Source organism: Triticum aestivum, chromosome 7B, assembly GCF_018294505.1.
Source record: "Triticum aestivum cultivar Chinese Spring chromosome 7B, IWGSC CS RefSeq v2.1, whole genome shotgun sequence".
NCBI lineage: Eukaryota > Viridiplantae > Streptophyta > Magnoliopsida > Poales > Poaceae > Triticum > Triticum aestivum.
The window spans coordinates 740,884,388-740,897,397 of record NC_057813.1 but is presented as its reverse complement, the minus strand read 5'-3'; the positions used below and the strand labels follow the sequence as shown (position 1 = coordinate 740,897,397).

General features: G+C 41.2%; 1 protein-coding gene across 1 annotated transcript; it reads right to left on the bottom strand.

Annotated features, from left to right (window-relative positions):
- Positions 1-954: 954 nt before the first annotated feature.
- On the bottom strand, positions 955-10,528 carry LOC123155937 (uncharacterized). The gene is made up of 4 exons (XM_044574087.1): positions 10,188-10,528; positions 9,682-9,984; positions 9,407-9,482; positions 955-1,361 (listed from the first exon to the last, which is right to left on the bottom strand). The coding sequence occupies exons 1-4, from the start codon at positions 10,491-10,493 to the stop codon at positions 1,123-1,125; spliced, it is 924 nt and encodes a 307-aa protein (XP_044430022.1). The 5' UTR covers positions 10,494-10,528; the 3' UTR covers positions 955-1,122.
- Between the last annotated feature and the right edge of the window lie 2,482 nt (positions 10,529-13,010).

Sequence of the window (13,010 nt, the reverse complement as noted above, 5' to 3'; positions counted from 1 at the left end):
GATGAGAAGCATATCCAAATAATAGTGTTGATCAGGGTACTATGGGGTTGGTGAAGGAAACTCGAACAAGAAAGGGAGGGGATGGCATGCTATGCACACTCATACTTTGTTAGCATTTTCATACAAGACTCACTCCATTTTCATCTTGTATGAGATATCTTGTCCATGTGTTATGATTAACCTTTCACTACTCTCGGTCTCTTCGTACCAATAGGAAGTAAGTAGAGCAACATGTTGGGTGTTCTCGTGTTGCCCTATGAGCCTCCTCCATTTCCATATTGAGTCACTAGACAACTTGATGCAACTATAACACAATGTTGGATGTTTTCATGTTCGACTATTGTCCTCTCCATTTACACCTTGCCTCACTAGACCATTATATATTCTATTATGGAAAAATATCCACATAAGGTTATGATTACCCTCCAACTAGAATATGCATCAAAGAGAAGTAAATAGTGTATTTTTTGGTGTTTTTTGTTTGTTAAGATGTCAAGATATAACATACATACATATACAATAATTTAGTCGAAATCTAGTTGGCATGTGAAGTCAACCTTGATATGTAAGGATGCGGGTCCTCTGACATCTTGTGTGGTTTCATAACCACAGTTAACATCCATGCAACAAGTAACTTCCATATTGTTCGTATTCCTATTAGCCATGTTTCTCTCCCTTTTTGGTCATGAGGTCATTTTAGACCCAAACATGCATGTTGACCTTCTCTCATACTACCCATGGTGTTAACACACATGATTAACAACTTAGAAAATATGTTATCTCATGATCCAACACACTTCTTGACCTACTGTCATTTCACATGACGAGAGACCTAGCTCCACCGTTGATGTTTCACAAAGCTTTACCGAATGAATAAATGCTTGTTCAAACAATCTACATATCAAAACCATCATGGGAAATGAATAGAAAAGCCATTCCAGGTGACACGTTGATCATGAGGCAGTATACCAAGTCCTTCCCTCAAGTTTAGCAATAGCGTCAGTCAATCACCAAAAAATAGGAAGCAAGAAATTGAAAAGTTCCACATAAGCTTTACAATCGTCCTTGGGATAAGGATATTGTTTCGATAATTTCTGACAGGGCTATACTTTGGGCCAAGAGTTATTTTTGCTCACACAAGCGGGATTTGAGTAGCCTCCAACCATTGTGAATATTAAAGCTCATGTTGTGCCATAGGCGGCTACTCTTGCTCCACGGGTGACTACTCCTTCTTGAGCTACTCATGCTCAGTCGGCAGCTCATCAGATCAAAATTGTGGTTATTGATCATGGAGACCTGAACCCCTCGAGGTGCCATTTCCCCTGCTTCCAAGCTCCCCAGTCCTTCACTCTCGACCCCACCTAAAGAGAACATGTTAGGGTTGAACGATATGTCTTTGTGCACATAAAAACACTAAAAATTCTCAATCAAACAAATGTGCACTACACTAGAGTTCTCGCCTAGTTATCGATCAAAAGTGGTGGTTCAAAAAACCGGTCAGCAATGCTACTTAACACTAATGGCCGGTGGGATTGTTGTGAATCTGACTATAACTAAAATTATATTTTTGTTTGAAAAAGGTAGTAGTGACGGGCCCAATATGTGGTCCGTCAATGGCACGTTGTTACGAGTGACAGAGGACAATATTGAGGCTAAACATGCTACTTGTTAGTAATATACAACCCACCACTTACAAGCTGTAGTCACATCCTGACAGTTACTAAATCAATACCCTAAATCATCAATGGTACGTTGTTACGATCAATTGTTGTTATGATCAGTAGGTCGCAACTTAAAAAATAGTAGCCTCACCCAGTAAGCTCATTATTCCTTCCTACTATCATTCATCCCTTATCTAGCTACTAGCACACTTGTCTTAATGCTTTGTCCTCCACAGTCATGCAAACTTCCCTTGTTAACTGCTCATCATGCCATATCGTCCCCCCACTTCCTCGAAACTAATTCCTATGAGGAAGAAACCTTGCGTTGTCCCTCCTCCTCCTCAATGTTGTTATCTCTATGGAATGTGGCACGGGTGCCAACTGCATGAAATCATTGAGTTTGTCCGAGAGAAGCAACACAGTGGTCCAACTTCCTTTGCAACCTAGATGATGACGGTGTTCAGTTCTGCCTTTGTCCTTGCACCATACGGGTCAGTATCGGCCAATGGTGCAGCATGGTGGAGGCCTTCTCCGTCCGGCTTCTTGGCACCTATTCTTCAAGACACTCCCCATTGTTGTTTTTTATATTCGGATCCCCAACTCTATGGATTCTCCAAACATCACATGATGTCACGCACTGAGGAAAAGTAGGTTCGCGTAGTGGAGACTACACATTGTTGGCAGGTGCTGGATTTGGACTGGCCATGGCCTGATTTTCTTTTCTGATTTATTCACCATTGGCGGGCTCGTGCCTGTAAGTGGCTTGTTTCTCCTCCACTAAGTATAGACTACTAATGGGAGTTGAACCCGTCACTGCTGGGTGTTTCTGGACCTTCACTAGTTAGGCTTTATGGAGTAGTCTGGAATATAAAATAGAGAGAGAGAGATAGAGAGAGCATGAGAATTGGGGCTATATGTAGGGAGAATAACCATTTAGTATGAACCAATTTTGAGGTGGAACAACACACCTTGACATGCCTTGAAGGCACATGAACTTCTTTTAATTTCTACATACCAAAAACTAATATGATTCCTTAAAACATACTGACCAAAATACATTCCATATCTATCAAGATTTACACATAATATATTAGTAAAAATTATTTCTTGTTAATAATCAGAGAGCAAGGCAACATTTAAATATATGTGTTCCCCATAAAGAAGCTAATGTCTTGTCTCTCTCTTTGTGACTTTGTTTCTTTGGATGATCCATTTATGGTGGCTGATTCCTTTATGCACTCGTTCCCCCAGGAGCTATTCATATTTACTGAAATTTGCATTATTCTTCAAGTTGGCACCTATATTTGTCACACTCTTAGCGTCGTCTTCACATGTGACAAGACTTCTTTCGATGTCGCTTGAACACTAGCAAGTGTATTTGCCTTGAAAAAAAGAAGAGCTAATGTCCTCGCTTCCTATAGATAGAGGAGACTATATGATTTGGATAAGACATCCTTCGTAGAAAGGCAAATGTAGCAGAAAGGCTCCAGTGCAAAAAAAGTACCAATGGAAGCGAACGTATAAATACCTTATGGCGGGCCCAACATGAAAAGAAATGCTAAGGGCGATTATAGGCGACCGACAAGTAGTGCTAGGGTTAGGTTTCTATTCATCTATGAGGTGATGACACTCTATACTCCTACATTGATTGGTCTTGGTGCTTCCACTCCTTTGCGCGACGATGGGAGAGAAGGCGTGGCGTAAATCGACAGCTCAAGTGAACAGGGCGACCAAGGATCATTAAGATGAGAACCTTCAAAGTCCCTGACAGATGGAAATGCTTCAGGGGAGGCAACTAATCTCTCAACCAAATTAACAAGGAGCCCTGAAGTTAACAACAAAAGGAACTAATAGATCTCATGCTTGAGAATCAGGATTCCAGACCGACCGAGGCCTACTCGGTGGTCAGTGGTTGGAAAGGCATGCTCACTCCAGCAAATCAAGATCAACGTGTTTGCTAGGGCTACGCAACATACATGTGACACTATTAGGAAATCCAAGTAAGTCACATTAGAAATAGTATCTTCTTCTTTAGATTCCATAACAAAGGAGTTTAGAAGCACGCTCTATATAATTGAATGTGGCAATTTGGTTTTAATGTGATAGTTTTGAAGGATTATGATGAAAAAACTAGGTCATCGAAGATAATGTTTTGTATGACGGAGCCATGGGTGATAATTACAGATCCTCCCCTATATAAATGATCATATACTTTTGGGAATGCTCTTGGGAATTGTCTTGGTGGCGTGGTAAAGAGTGATGTTAAGAAGGATGGATTTATGGGGGAACCATCTCAGATTTAGAGATAGATTTTTCATATTTCTTTCACTAGTCTAAGGCTTCTTTCTCCACTCTTCAGCAAAAGATGAGGGGACCTTGTTTGATTTTCAATTTGAGAAGATACCTCTCTTTTGGATTGACTACGACAGACTAGCACATGTTGACAGATGATTTGAACCACAAAATGATTCCTGACCCCAGTTGGGTGAATGGTTGAGGGCATCACTTGGACATGGCTCCTCATAGACAAAAACTAAGTAGAGGCCGGTGAAAGAAAGCAGGAACTTTAGTTTTGGGAGCACTAGGTCAAGCAAGGGCGTCTATGGGCGCAGGGGTCATGTAGCGTTGCATGCCCGTCCATTTACGTGCAGGTCATACACTGATTATACACCCTCTGTGGACTCTCTCTCTAGCGAGGATCCTCGAGATGGTCTTGTACAGGGTAACTGCCTAAGATGAAGTGTAGGGAGGACCAATGCAGGCAAGAAATGTGACATGATTGTGAACTAAGGGATGATTTAAATCTAAAAAGGAAGTGGGACCTGAGGAAGGAGCATGAAAGTAAGCAAGACATAAAAAAATCTATATGGGAAAGGGTGCAAGGCCATTGGGAAAGATGACCCATCTACCTCAGAGCAACGCAGACGAGGCACTTTTGTTCATAAGACAAGGCAACGTGATGGTGACCACCAAAGGCGTCACAATGATTATCACCTAAAGCTACTGGATAGGAAGAGAGATTGATGAAAATTTGTGTAGCTAAGGGAGGCTCCGAGAGATTGGATCCTAATAATACATTTATCTGTTACAATGATACCTCAACAAAGAATTCTTTTAATCACAACAACTAGGAGATTACTTGAGGAGTTTCACACAAATGGAGCGCATTAGGGAGAGTGTAGCCAATAATAGTGTTTCAAAACTTTGTTTTAGTAGCAACATGTACACTTGGGACAATAAGAGGGAGCGGGATGAGATCGTTTATGTACATGTGGACAGGGGTCCATGCAATGATGAATTCGTGCATTCATTGTAGGATACACCCATTGAACATGTTGTCATGGAGGACCAGACCATGGTTTTCTCGTTAATAGATCGCTAGAAAACCTAGTCATTACCAAAAGTAAGAAGAGGGCATTAAGTTTGAGGAGAGGTGGATGCCCATGTAGGCATGATAGTGTGCATGTGATAACAATTTCGGCCAGAGTGAGCTCTACAGGAAGCGTAACAATGTCACCAATGATATGAAACATTGAAGTGGCTCTGTATTTTGTCTTGTATGTTGTGAGATTACTAGGCACAAGGTCCAGCTTCGATGGAAAGGGTAGCGCATTGGGATCCAGACATCCTTGCTGAAGACCAGCGAGATTGAAGCATAGCTTCATGTGGTTCGTCCACAGGAACAAATAATGTGTATGCAATGTTCCCAACTGGAATTTCTCAAGGAAGACGATCAAAACATGAGGGCAGATGGCACGAGTTGTACTATTGACAATGAGATGGGGAAGATTTCGGCCGATTTCTATGCTTAGTTGTTTTCTTCAGAAGCCTCTGTTGATGCTGACAACATCTTAGCTCACATCCGACCCTGTCTGACTAGTGATATGGAGGAGAGGGTGAACACGGACGTGATGGATGAAGAAATTGAGAATGCACTATTCTAAATTTGACTGGCAAGAGCGCAGGGGCTAGACAACCTCTCACTTATGTTTACCAATTTCACTAGTTATTTCTAAAAAATGATGTACGCATAGTAATAGGTGATTCTTTTAATGGAGTTATTTGACCAAACTTTAGTGATATGGTTCTAGTCCTAATCCCCAAAATTACCTCAATGGAGATACTTCCTCAAATGGGATCAATCAACTTATTGAACACGCTCAGTCAGATTGCTTCAAAGGCCTAGCAAAGAGATTGAAGGTTGTCATATCCATAATGATCACGCAGGAGCAAAGTATGTTCGTTCAAGAAATAGAAAAATCCAATGTTCGCAATTAAACTATACATGATGAAGGCCTATAAGAGGGTGGTTTGGATTTTCCTCGATCTGATGATGAGGGCACTTGGTTTCTCAGATAGGTTGATCTTGATGATTATGATGTGTGGTACCCCGGCCAGGTTTTCTATCAAATTGAAAGGAGTGTGTTATGTATTTTTTATACTATGAAGAGGGCTCTGGCAAGGAGACCGATGGTCTCCCTATTTTCTTATTTTCTATGTTGCGAGTTTTTTGGCCTTTCTCATGAGTGCTCAAAGATAAAGAGATCAATGGTATATCTTTTGGGAGCACTAACCCCCATGTAGCCCATCTTATTTCTGCAGATGATAGTATAGTATTTCTTCAACCGTCAAATGGCAACTTTGTAACCTTAAATATATCCTATTTGACTACTAGTGGGCCTCGGGACAAATGGGAAATTTTCTAAAAGCTTCAACATTCTTTGGGAAGTGAGGCAAATAGGAGGAGTAAGTTGTTGTTAATATCTTTGCACAGATCCTAAGGCATTGAGCGAGCATTATTTGGGGCTCCCAACCGTGGTGGGTAGGTCAAAGGAAGGAAATTTTAAACATATTAAAGAAAGCTCAAATGGCAAAGTGGTTGGATTGGAAGGACAAGGTATCTCAAAGGAGGGAAAGGAGGTGCTAGTAGAATCAGTGCTTCAAGCAACACCTACTTACACCATGAGTTGCTTCAACTCCCCAGAGAAAATGTGTTAGAACTTAACTATGTGATAGTATGGAAAACTGTGAGTACCCATAGTAGGGTGGTGAACTTGTAGGGATACACGACAAGGTAGTCTGCACAAAGGTTTTTACCTAGGTTCGGGCCCTCGGTGAGAGGTAATGCCCAACATCCTGTATCTGATTTTTATTCATGTTGGAGCACCTTGTGCGAGGGGTTTAGAGTGGAGATGAAGTATAATGCTACAGAGAGTATAGTCTATGAGAGTATATGTGAATGACAACCCCGAGCCCCTCCTTATATAGGTGGCGCGGGCTAGGTTTACAAGGAATCCATCAGATCTCATACCACTGCCATCTTAGCTTGCCTGCCAAGATGCTCCCACAGTCCTTATCTAGGCTCCTGAGCTGCCCTACTGCACCGATCCTCCAGTTGGCCTCTTGGGCCCTAAGGCAAGCCTGCTACCGGGCTTCCCACCCAGAAGACATCCCTAGTGTATTGCACCTTTAGTAGCCCCCTAGCGTGTCTGGAGTTGGAGTTATGCTTAGCTTCAGGATGGAGAATCCAGGAGGCCTCCTTTTGTCTTTTTGGCTATTTAGACAAGGCACTTGTGACCTTGCGGCTAGTCCGATTCAACATATGTAGTCCATCCTCCCCTCCATTTAATCTATTTTGATCATATACATTCTAAACCATCATCTTCAGCTCTTTTGCAACTATAAGCTGTTGTCACAGAGCTAAAAAATTATGGCTCATGTGGTGGATGTGCAGTTGCACGCTTATTCAGTAACGTCTATGCTTGGAGAAACAAATTTATTGTCTTCATGTTTGGTAATGTTGATACGTTACTGATGTTCCAATCTCACTCATGTGTATGTACATAAAAATGGAGACGAGGTGTGCAATGTTAACTAATATTGTTGAAAGGCCGACCATTGATCATCGCGGTGCTGCAAGCCCGTGTGTTCAGTGCTGGAAGCCGGTAACTTGGTATAACAATGCTATTGGTAAGTGAACTTTTCATTGCTACAAGGTGGTTGAAAATGGTGCACCAGTGCTACAAAGTTGGGGTTACCTCATGTTGCAATGTTCTGTTTAGTGTTGTAAGGTTGATCACCAGTGTGCTTTTGACTAGCCTATCATGGACACCATTGTCGCCTCCATGTTGGTCTATTGCTGAGAATCATGGGTGTATGTTGCGAAGGGTGGGTAGAGGAGACGAGAGGAACAACTAAGTTGGTGGTTGATTGGGTAGTGATGTGTGACCCAATTGAACGACTCACGGTTGGGCGTAACCTAGGAAGATCTGGTAGATGCATGCTGATGATCCATCGGTTCAGGCCTATATACATTGTGTTTTTTCACTTATTTGTTGAAGCTAATGAGTATGCGTTGTATATCTACAATTTTTTGTATAGACATGCTCGCATGTTGCGACGTTTTTATATGAGGTCTCTCAAAAGAAAATTGAATTATATTCAACAGGCTGGTTTCAGGGGTAAATCAGTCAGATCGCTCTAGCGCCAGATGCCCCTGTTAGTCTTCCTCTCTCTTCACCATATCCATTCACTTTATTTCCACCACGTGCACACCCATCCTTTATTCCCCTTTCTCTATGACAATGAGTTGGGCTAGCACTGCCACTCAATGATGTTGCGACTCTCCGACCATCAATTCTACAAGCCATCGCTATATGCTGAAAGAGGAGCACTATGCTACATCGGCCAAGGCATACGACATCTCAAGGTCGTGAGTGTGTTTGTCGGTGCAGCACCCTGATAGCCGATGTTGCAAGGCAGTGCTTTCATATGGTGCAAAAAACACATAATGTGTTGTTAGGTGCGGCATCCGTCTTCTCATATGTGCTACAACTATGGCCGATGTTGCAGGGCGATGGTCGTATCATCGCTAGTTTTGCAGGGGCAGTCACAACAATTCCTAAGATGCACAGATCATAGTGGTGCAACCGCATATTCTCGCGGGGTGTGTTTTATCCCACGAACAGTGCCACATGCCACGGCCCATGTGTAAATGGGTGATGGTGGTGGTGGCATCAACTACATTGTCTGTAAGACAATGTTGCAAGGACGACGCCTCGTAGGCGCACTGTAATAATACTTGCAGGATATCCAAGCGATATCAAGGATCTCTAGGGTACCAAAGCCAGGTGTTGCAAGGGGCCGACGTAATTGTCTGTTGCGACGATGTGGGAGGGGTGGTGGATACACATGTATTGTGGAGGCTATGGAGGAACACGGTTTCCATTCTCTCTGCTGCCGTGTAGTGTGATCCAATGCTCCATATGTCAATTCGATGGCTGGCGATCCGACTAATTTCGTTGACACCTAAAACATGCTGAAAAAATATGTGGAGATATTTCTAGCCATTGCATGTTTCTTATTACAGTTCATATGTTTTCCACGCTGCAACATAGTGCTGGAGCTCGCCTATGTATACACAGCTAGTGACAAAACGAACTACACCTAGGTGGGACTTGATTAAAATCAGGTGAGTAAGGCGTCCATCCCTCGGCCGACTGACGCGTAGCACCGCCCGCACCAACGTCAATGGAAAGAAAACATGTGCAGCTTCTGCTAATATATAACAATACTAATCATGAAAAAAAAAGACCCAGCATGGACAGAGCTAACAAGCTTCAGTCCAATACCAGTATACTAGTGATGACGAAAAACCAGCATGCACAAGAGTTAAGCAGCTTGTTTGCCAGTGTAGCCTGCACGGAGACGATGTTGACAAAAAAAGCAGCATAAAGTATACTTACCAACCGCACTTGACGACGCGATGCTCCCTCGCATGCGCGGCACCCCCTGGACCGGCGCCATCTCGTTCTTGTCCATCTGCCAGACGAGACCGCAGCGATTAGAAAATCCAAGGACATATACACACCACGTAGTTCATGCACATACACGTCAGGTAATTCAGTAAGCTACAGTACAATTCACATGACTAGATTAAAGATTGTCAGTAACTTCAAATCATTAGGCACCGGTTAACTTCAAATCACTAGTAGGAGAGGGGGAAGCGAGTGCGGCTCACCATCTTGTCATCGGAGACATGGTTTGCATGCAGGGTGGGGGCGCGAGCGCGGCTCACCATCTTGTCGTCGGAGACAGTGTTTGCATGCCGGGTGGGGGCGCGAGCGCGTCTCATCATCTTGTCGCCGGAGACAGCGTGAGTACGCGGGGCCCCTGGCGCCGGGAGTGAAAGCACCTTCAAGGGGCCTTCCCGGGACTCCCGGGATTCCAGCTCCTCTCTGGTGGCCGCTGGGGGCGGGCTTTTCTCCTGGGGTCTCCCGGGCTTGCGCCTGCGAACCACCGGCGTTATCTCGTTCCTGTCCATCTGCCAGATGAGATCGCAGCGATTAGAAAGTCCAAGGACATATACCCAGCACGTAATTCTTGCACATACACATCAGGTAGTTCATTAAGCACTAGCACTAATTCACATGACTAGATTAAAGATTGTCAATAACTCCAGCTCATTAGGCACCGGTTAACTTCAAATCACTAGTAGCAGAGGGGGGGGGAGCGAGCGCGGCTCACCATCTTGTCGTCGGATACCGCGCTTGCACGCCGTGTGGGGGCGCGAGCGCGGCTCACCATCTTGTCATCTGAGACAACATAAGCACGCCGGGCCCCTGGCGCCGGGAGCGCAAGCACCTTCAAGGGACCTTCCCGGGACTCCTTGGATTCCAGCTCCTCTCTGGTGGCCGCTGGGGGCGGGCTTTTCTCCTGGGGTCTCCCGGGCTTGCGCTTGTGAACCACCGGCGCAGGGGGCGGGGCGGGGCCCGCCAGGCTGTGCCCCTCGTGGTTGGCTGCGGGCATGGCACTGACGTCGGAGCTAGACATCGCGGTGGATCGGTCGAGCAGACGCGCGGAGTTGGTTGAGGAGAGCGGCATGAGAAGAATGTGAGCGAGGAGGAGAAGCATGTGTTGCCTTTTATGAACTGAAACGGAAGGCACAGGCCAAGGTGGGGACCGCGTGTTAATCTACAGATTTATTTATTTAATACCAGCAATTAATAGTAGCATATCTTTGGTATATTTCTATTAAATATTCTTATATTTTGGTATACTATTAAATATATATTTGTATACTAGTATTTAATAGTAATATTCTTATACTCCCACCATCCCAAAATTTTTGTCTTTGATTTGTCTAAATACGGATGTATCTAGTTACATTTTAGTGTCAGATACATCCGTATCTAGATAAATATAAGACAAGAATTTTGGGACGGAGGGAGTATTTAGGAAAAATGATATACTACTATTAAATACTATTATCTCTGTTACTAAATATAAGAATAGTTGTGACAGTATTTAATACTCCCTCCATCCGAAAATACTTGTGATCAAAACAAATAGAAAGGGATGTATCTATAACTAAAATACATCTAGATACAGCCTCCTTTATTCATTTTGAGGACAACTATTTCCAGACGGAGGTAGTAGTAACATTCTTATATTTTGGAACATATGTAATATTATTTAATTGTTGTATATCTTTGGTATACTATTAGATATATCTTTGGGATTCTAGTATTTAATACTAGTAATATTCTTATATTTAATGAGGAATAAAGATATATCACTACAAAAGAATATTATCTCTATTACTAATTATTTGAAAACAGCTAATAGTATTTTATAGTAATATTCTTATATTTTGGAACAGAGTTATTAGAATTTAACTGTAGAATATCTTCGGTATACTACTATTAAATATTCTTATATTTAGGTATATCTTTGGTATACTAGTATTTAATATTCTTATATCTTTGGTATATTAGTATTTAATAGTAATATTTTCATATTTAGAAACAAATATACACTTACTATTCCCTCCGTCCTTCCCTTCAGAGTTGAGCTTGCTCACAACCATCTTTCAGTCCATCTCCAAGACGATCGTCTAGACCCCAACTTCCTTCTCTAGTGCAAGGACATGGCGACATGCTAGTAACTTCGCCACTTTAGGTTTAGTTAGAGAGGGTAAAAACGGCATCAGCCTACAACAGACTCCCTTGGATGGCCTCTCAGGATTGTAAAACGTTATGTTCGTGGGAAACTGAACGACACCCAATACGGGTGTGGCTATCTCATTATAAAGTGTCTACACGAAAGCTACGTATAAACATTATCTAACAACCTCCCTCAATCTTCACTAGTGGATAAAGGGTTAGCCACAACTTTCGTTGGTGGCGCTCCATTTACAACCAACGCCATCACTATTTTTTTTCAAATAGTGATGGCGTTGGCTGATTTGGTACGAATAGTAGTGGCGTTCGAAAACAAGGCAGTGTGAGAAATATATGAGATCAACAATTTGTACCAGGCGTAATATATTGCTGTCGTGGAATAGCATGGAACGCCAACACTATTATATTTAGTTGTGGCGTGCTGTTATAACCGACGCCGGTATTGTTATTTTGTCAATGCCAACATTCTTACATTACTATTTTTTTTGGTATATTTTTTTATAGTATATTATTGTTTACTTTTATTAATTTTCAATTATTTTAAATAGAAATATTGACATTTTTAAAAATATGTACTTAAGATTTTAAGTTTACTTTTTTCCTTTTTAGTTAGTACTTGAAATATATAGTTTTGAGCCTTCAAATATGTAGTTTCACACTTCAAAAATTTTTAGTTTTTAGTTTTTTATGTGGTGATATTTTTAATAGTATATTATAGTTACTTTTATTAAATTTATATTATTTTAAATAAAAATAATGACATTTTTTAAAATATGTAGTTTGGGACTTAAAATTCACTGTCTTTTCCTTTTTAGTTTGAGACTTGAAATATATAGTTTTGAGCCTTCCAATATGTAGTTTCACAGTTCCATTTTTTTCCTTTTTAGGTTTTTGTGGTGAACTTTTTTATATTCTATTATAGTTTACTTGTACTAAAATTTTATTATTTTAAATCGACATAATGACATTTTTTAAAATGTGTATTTTGAGACTTTAATATTGTTTCCTTTTTAGTTTAAGACTTAAAATATATAGTATTGAGCCTTCAAATATGTAGTTTGACACTTCAAAATTTGTTTCTTTTTAGTTTTTTGTGTGGTGATATTTTTTATAGTATATTATAGTTTACTTTTATTAAATTTATATTATTTTAAATGGAAATAATGACATTTTTTTAATATGTACTTTGAGGCTTTAATTTTTTTTCCTTTTTAGTTTAAGACTTGAAATATATAGTTTTGAGCCGTCAAATATGTATTTTGACACTTCCAAATTTTTTTAGTTTTTTATTCTGTGATCTTTTTAACAGTATATTATAGTTTACTTTTGTTAAATTTACTTTTTTTCCTTTTTAGTTTAAGACTTGAAATATATAGTTTTGAGATGA

What these genes read in the sequence shown, in the direction of transcription:
- LOC123155937 (XM_044574087.1), bottom strand. Translation starts at nt 10,493, where the DNA reads ATGTCTAGCTCCGACGTCAGTGCCATGCCCGCAGCCAACCACGAGGGG. An exon ending in CGGTATCCGACGACAAGATG is followed by an intron (nt 9,985 to 10,187) that starts GTGAGCCGCGCT and finishes CTCATCTGGCAG; the next exon opens with ATGGACAGGAACGAGATAAC. An exon ending in ATGTCTCCGATGACAAGATG is followed by an intron (nt 9,483 to 9,681) that starts GTGAGCCGCACT and finishes CTCGTCTGGCAG; the next exon opens with ATGGACAAGAACGAGATGGC.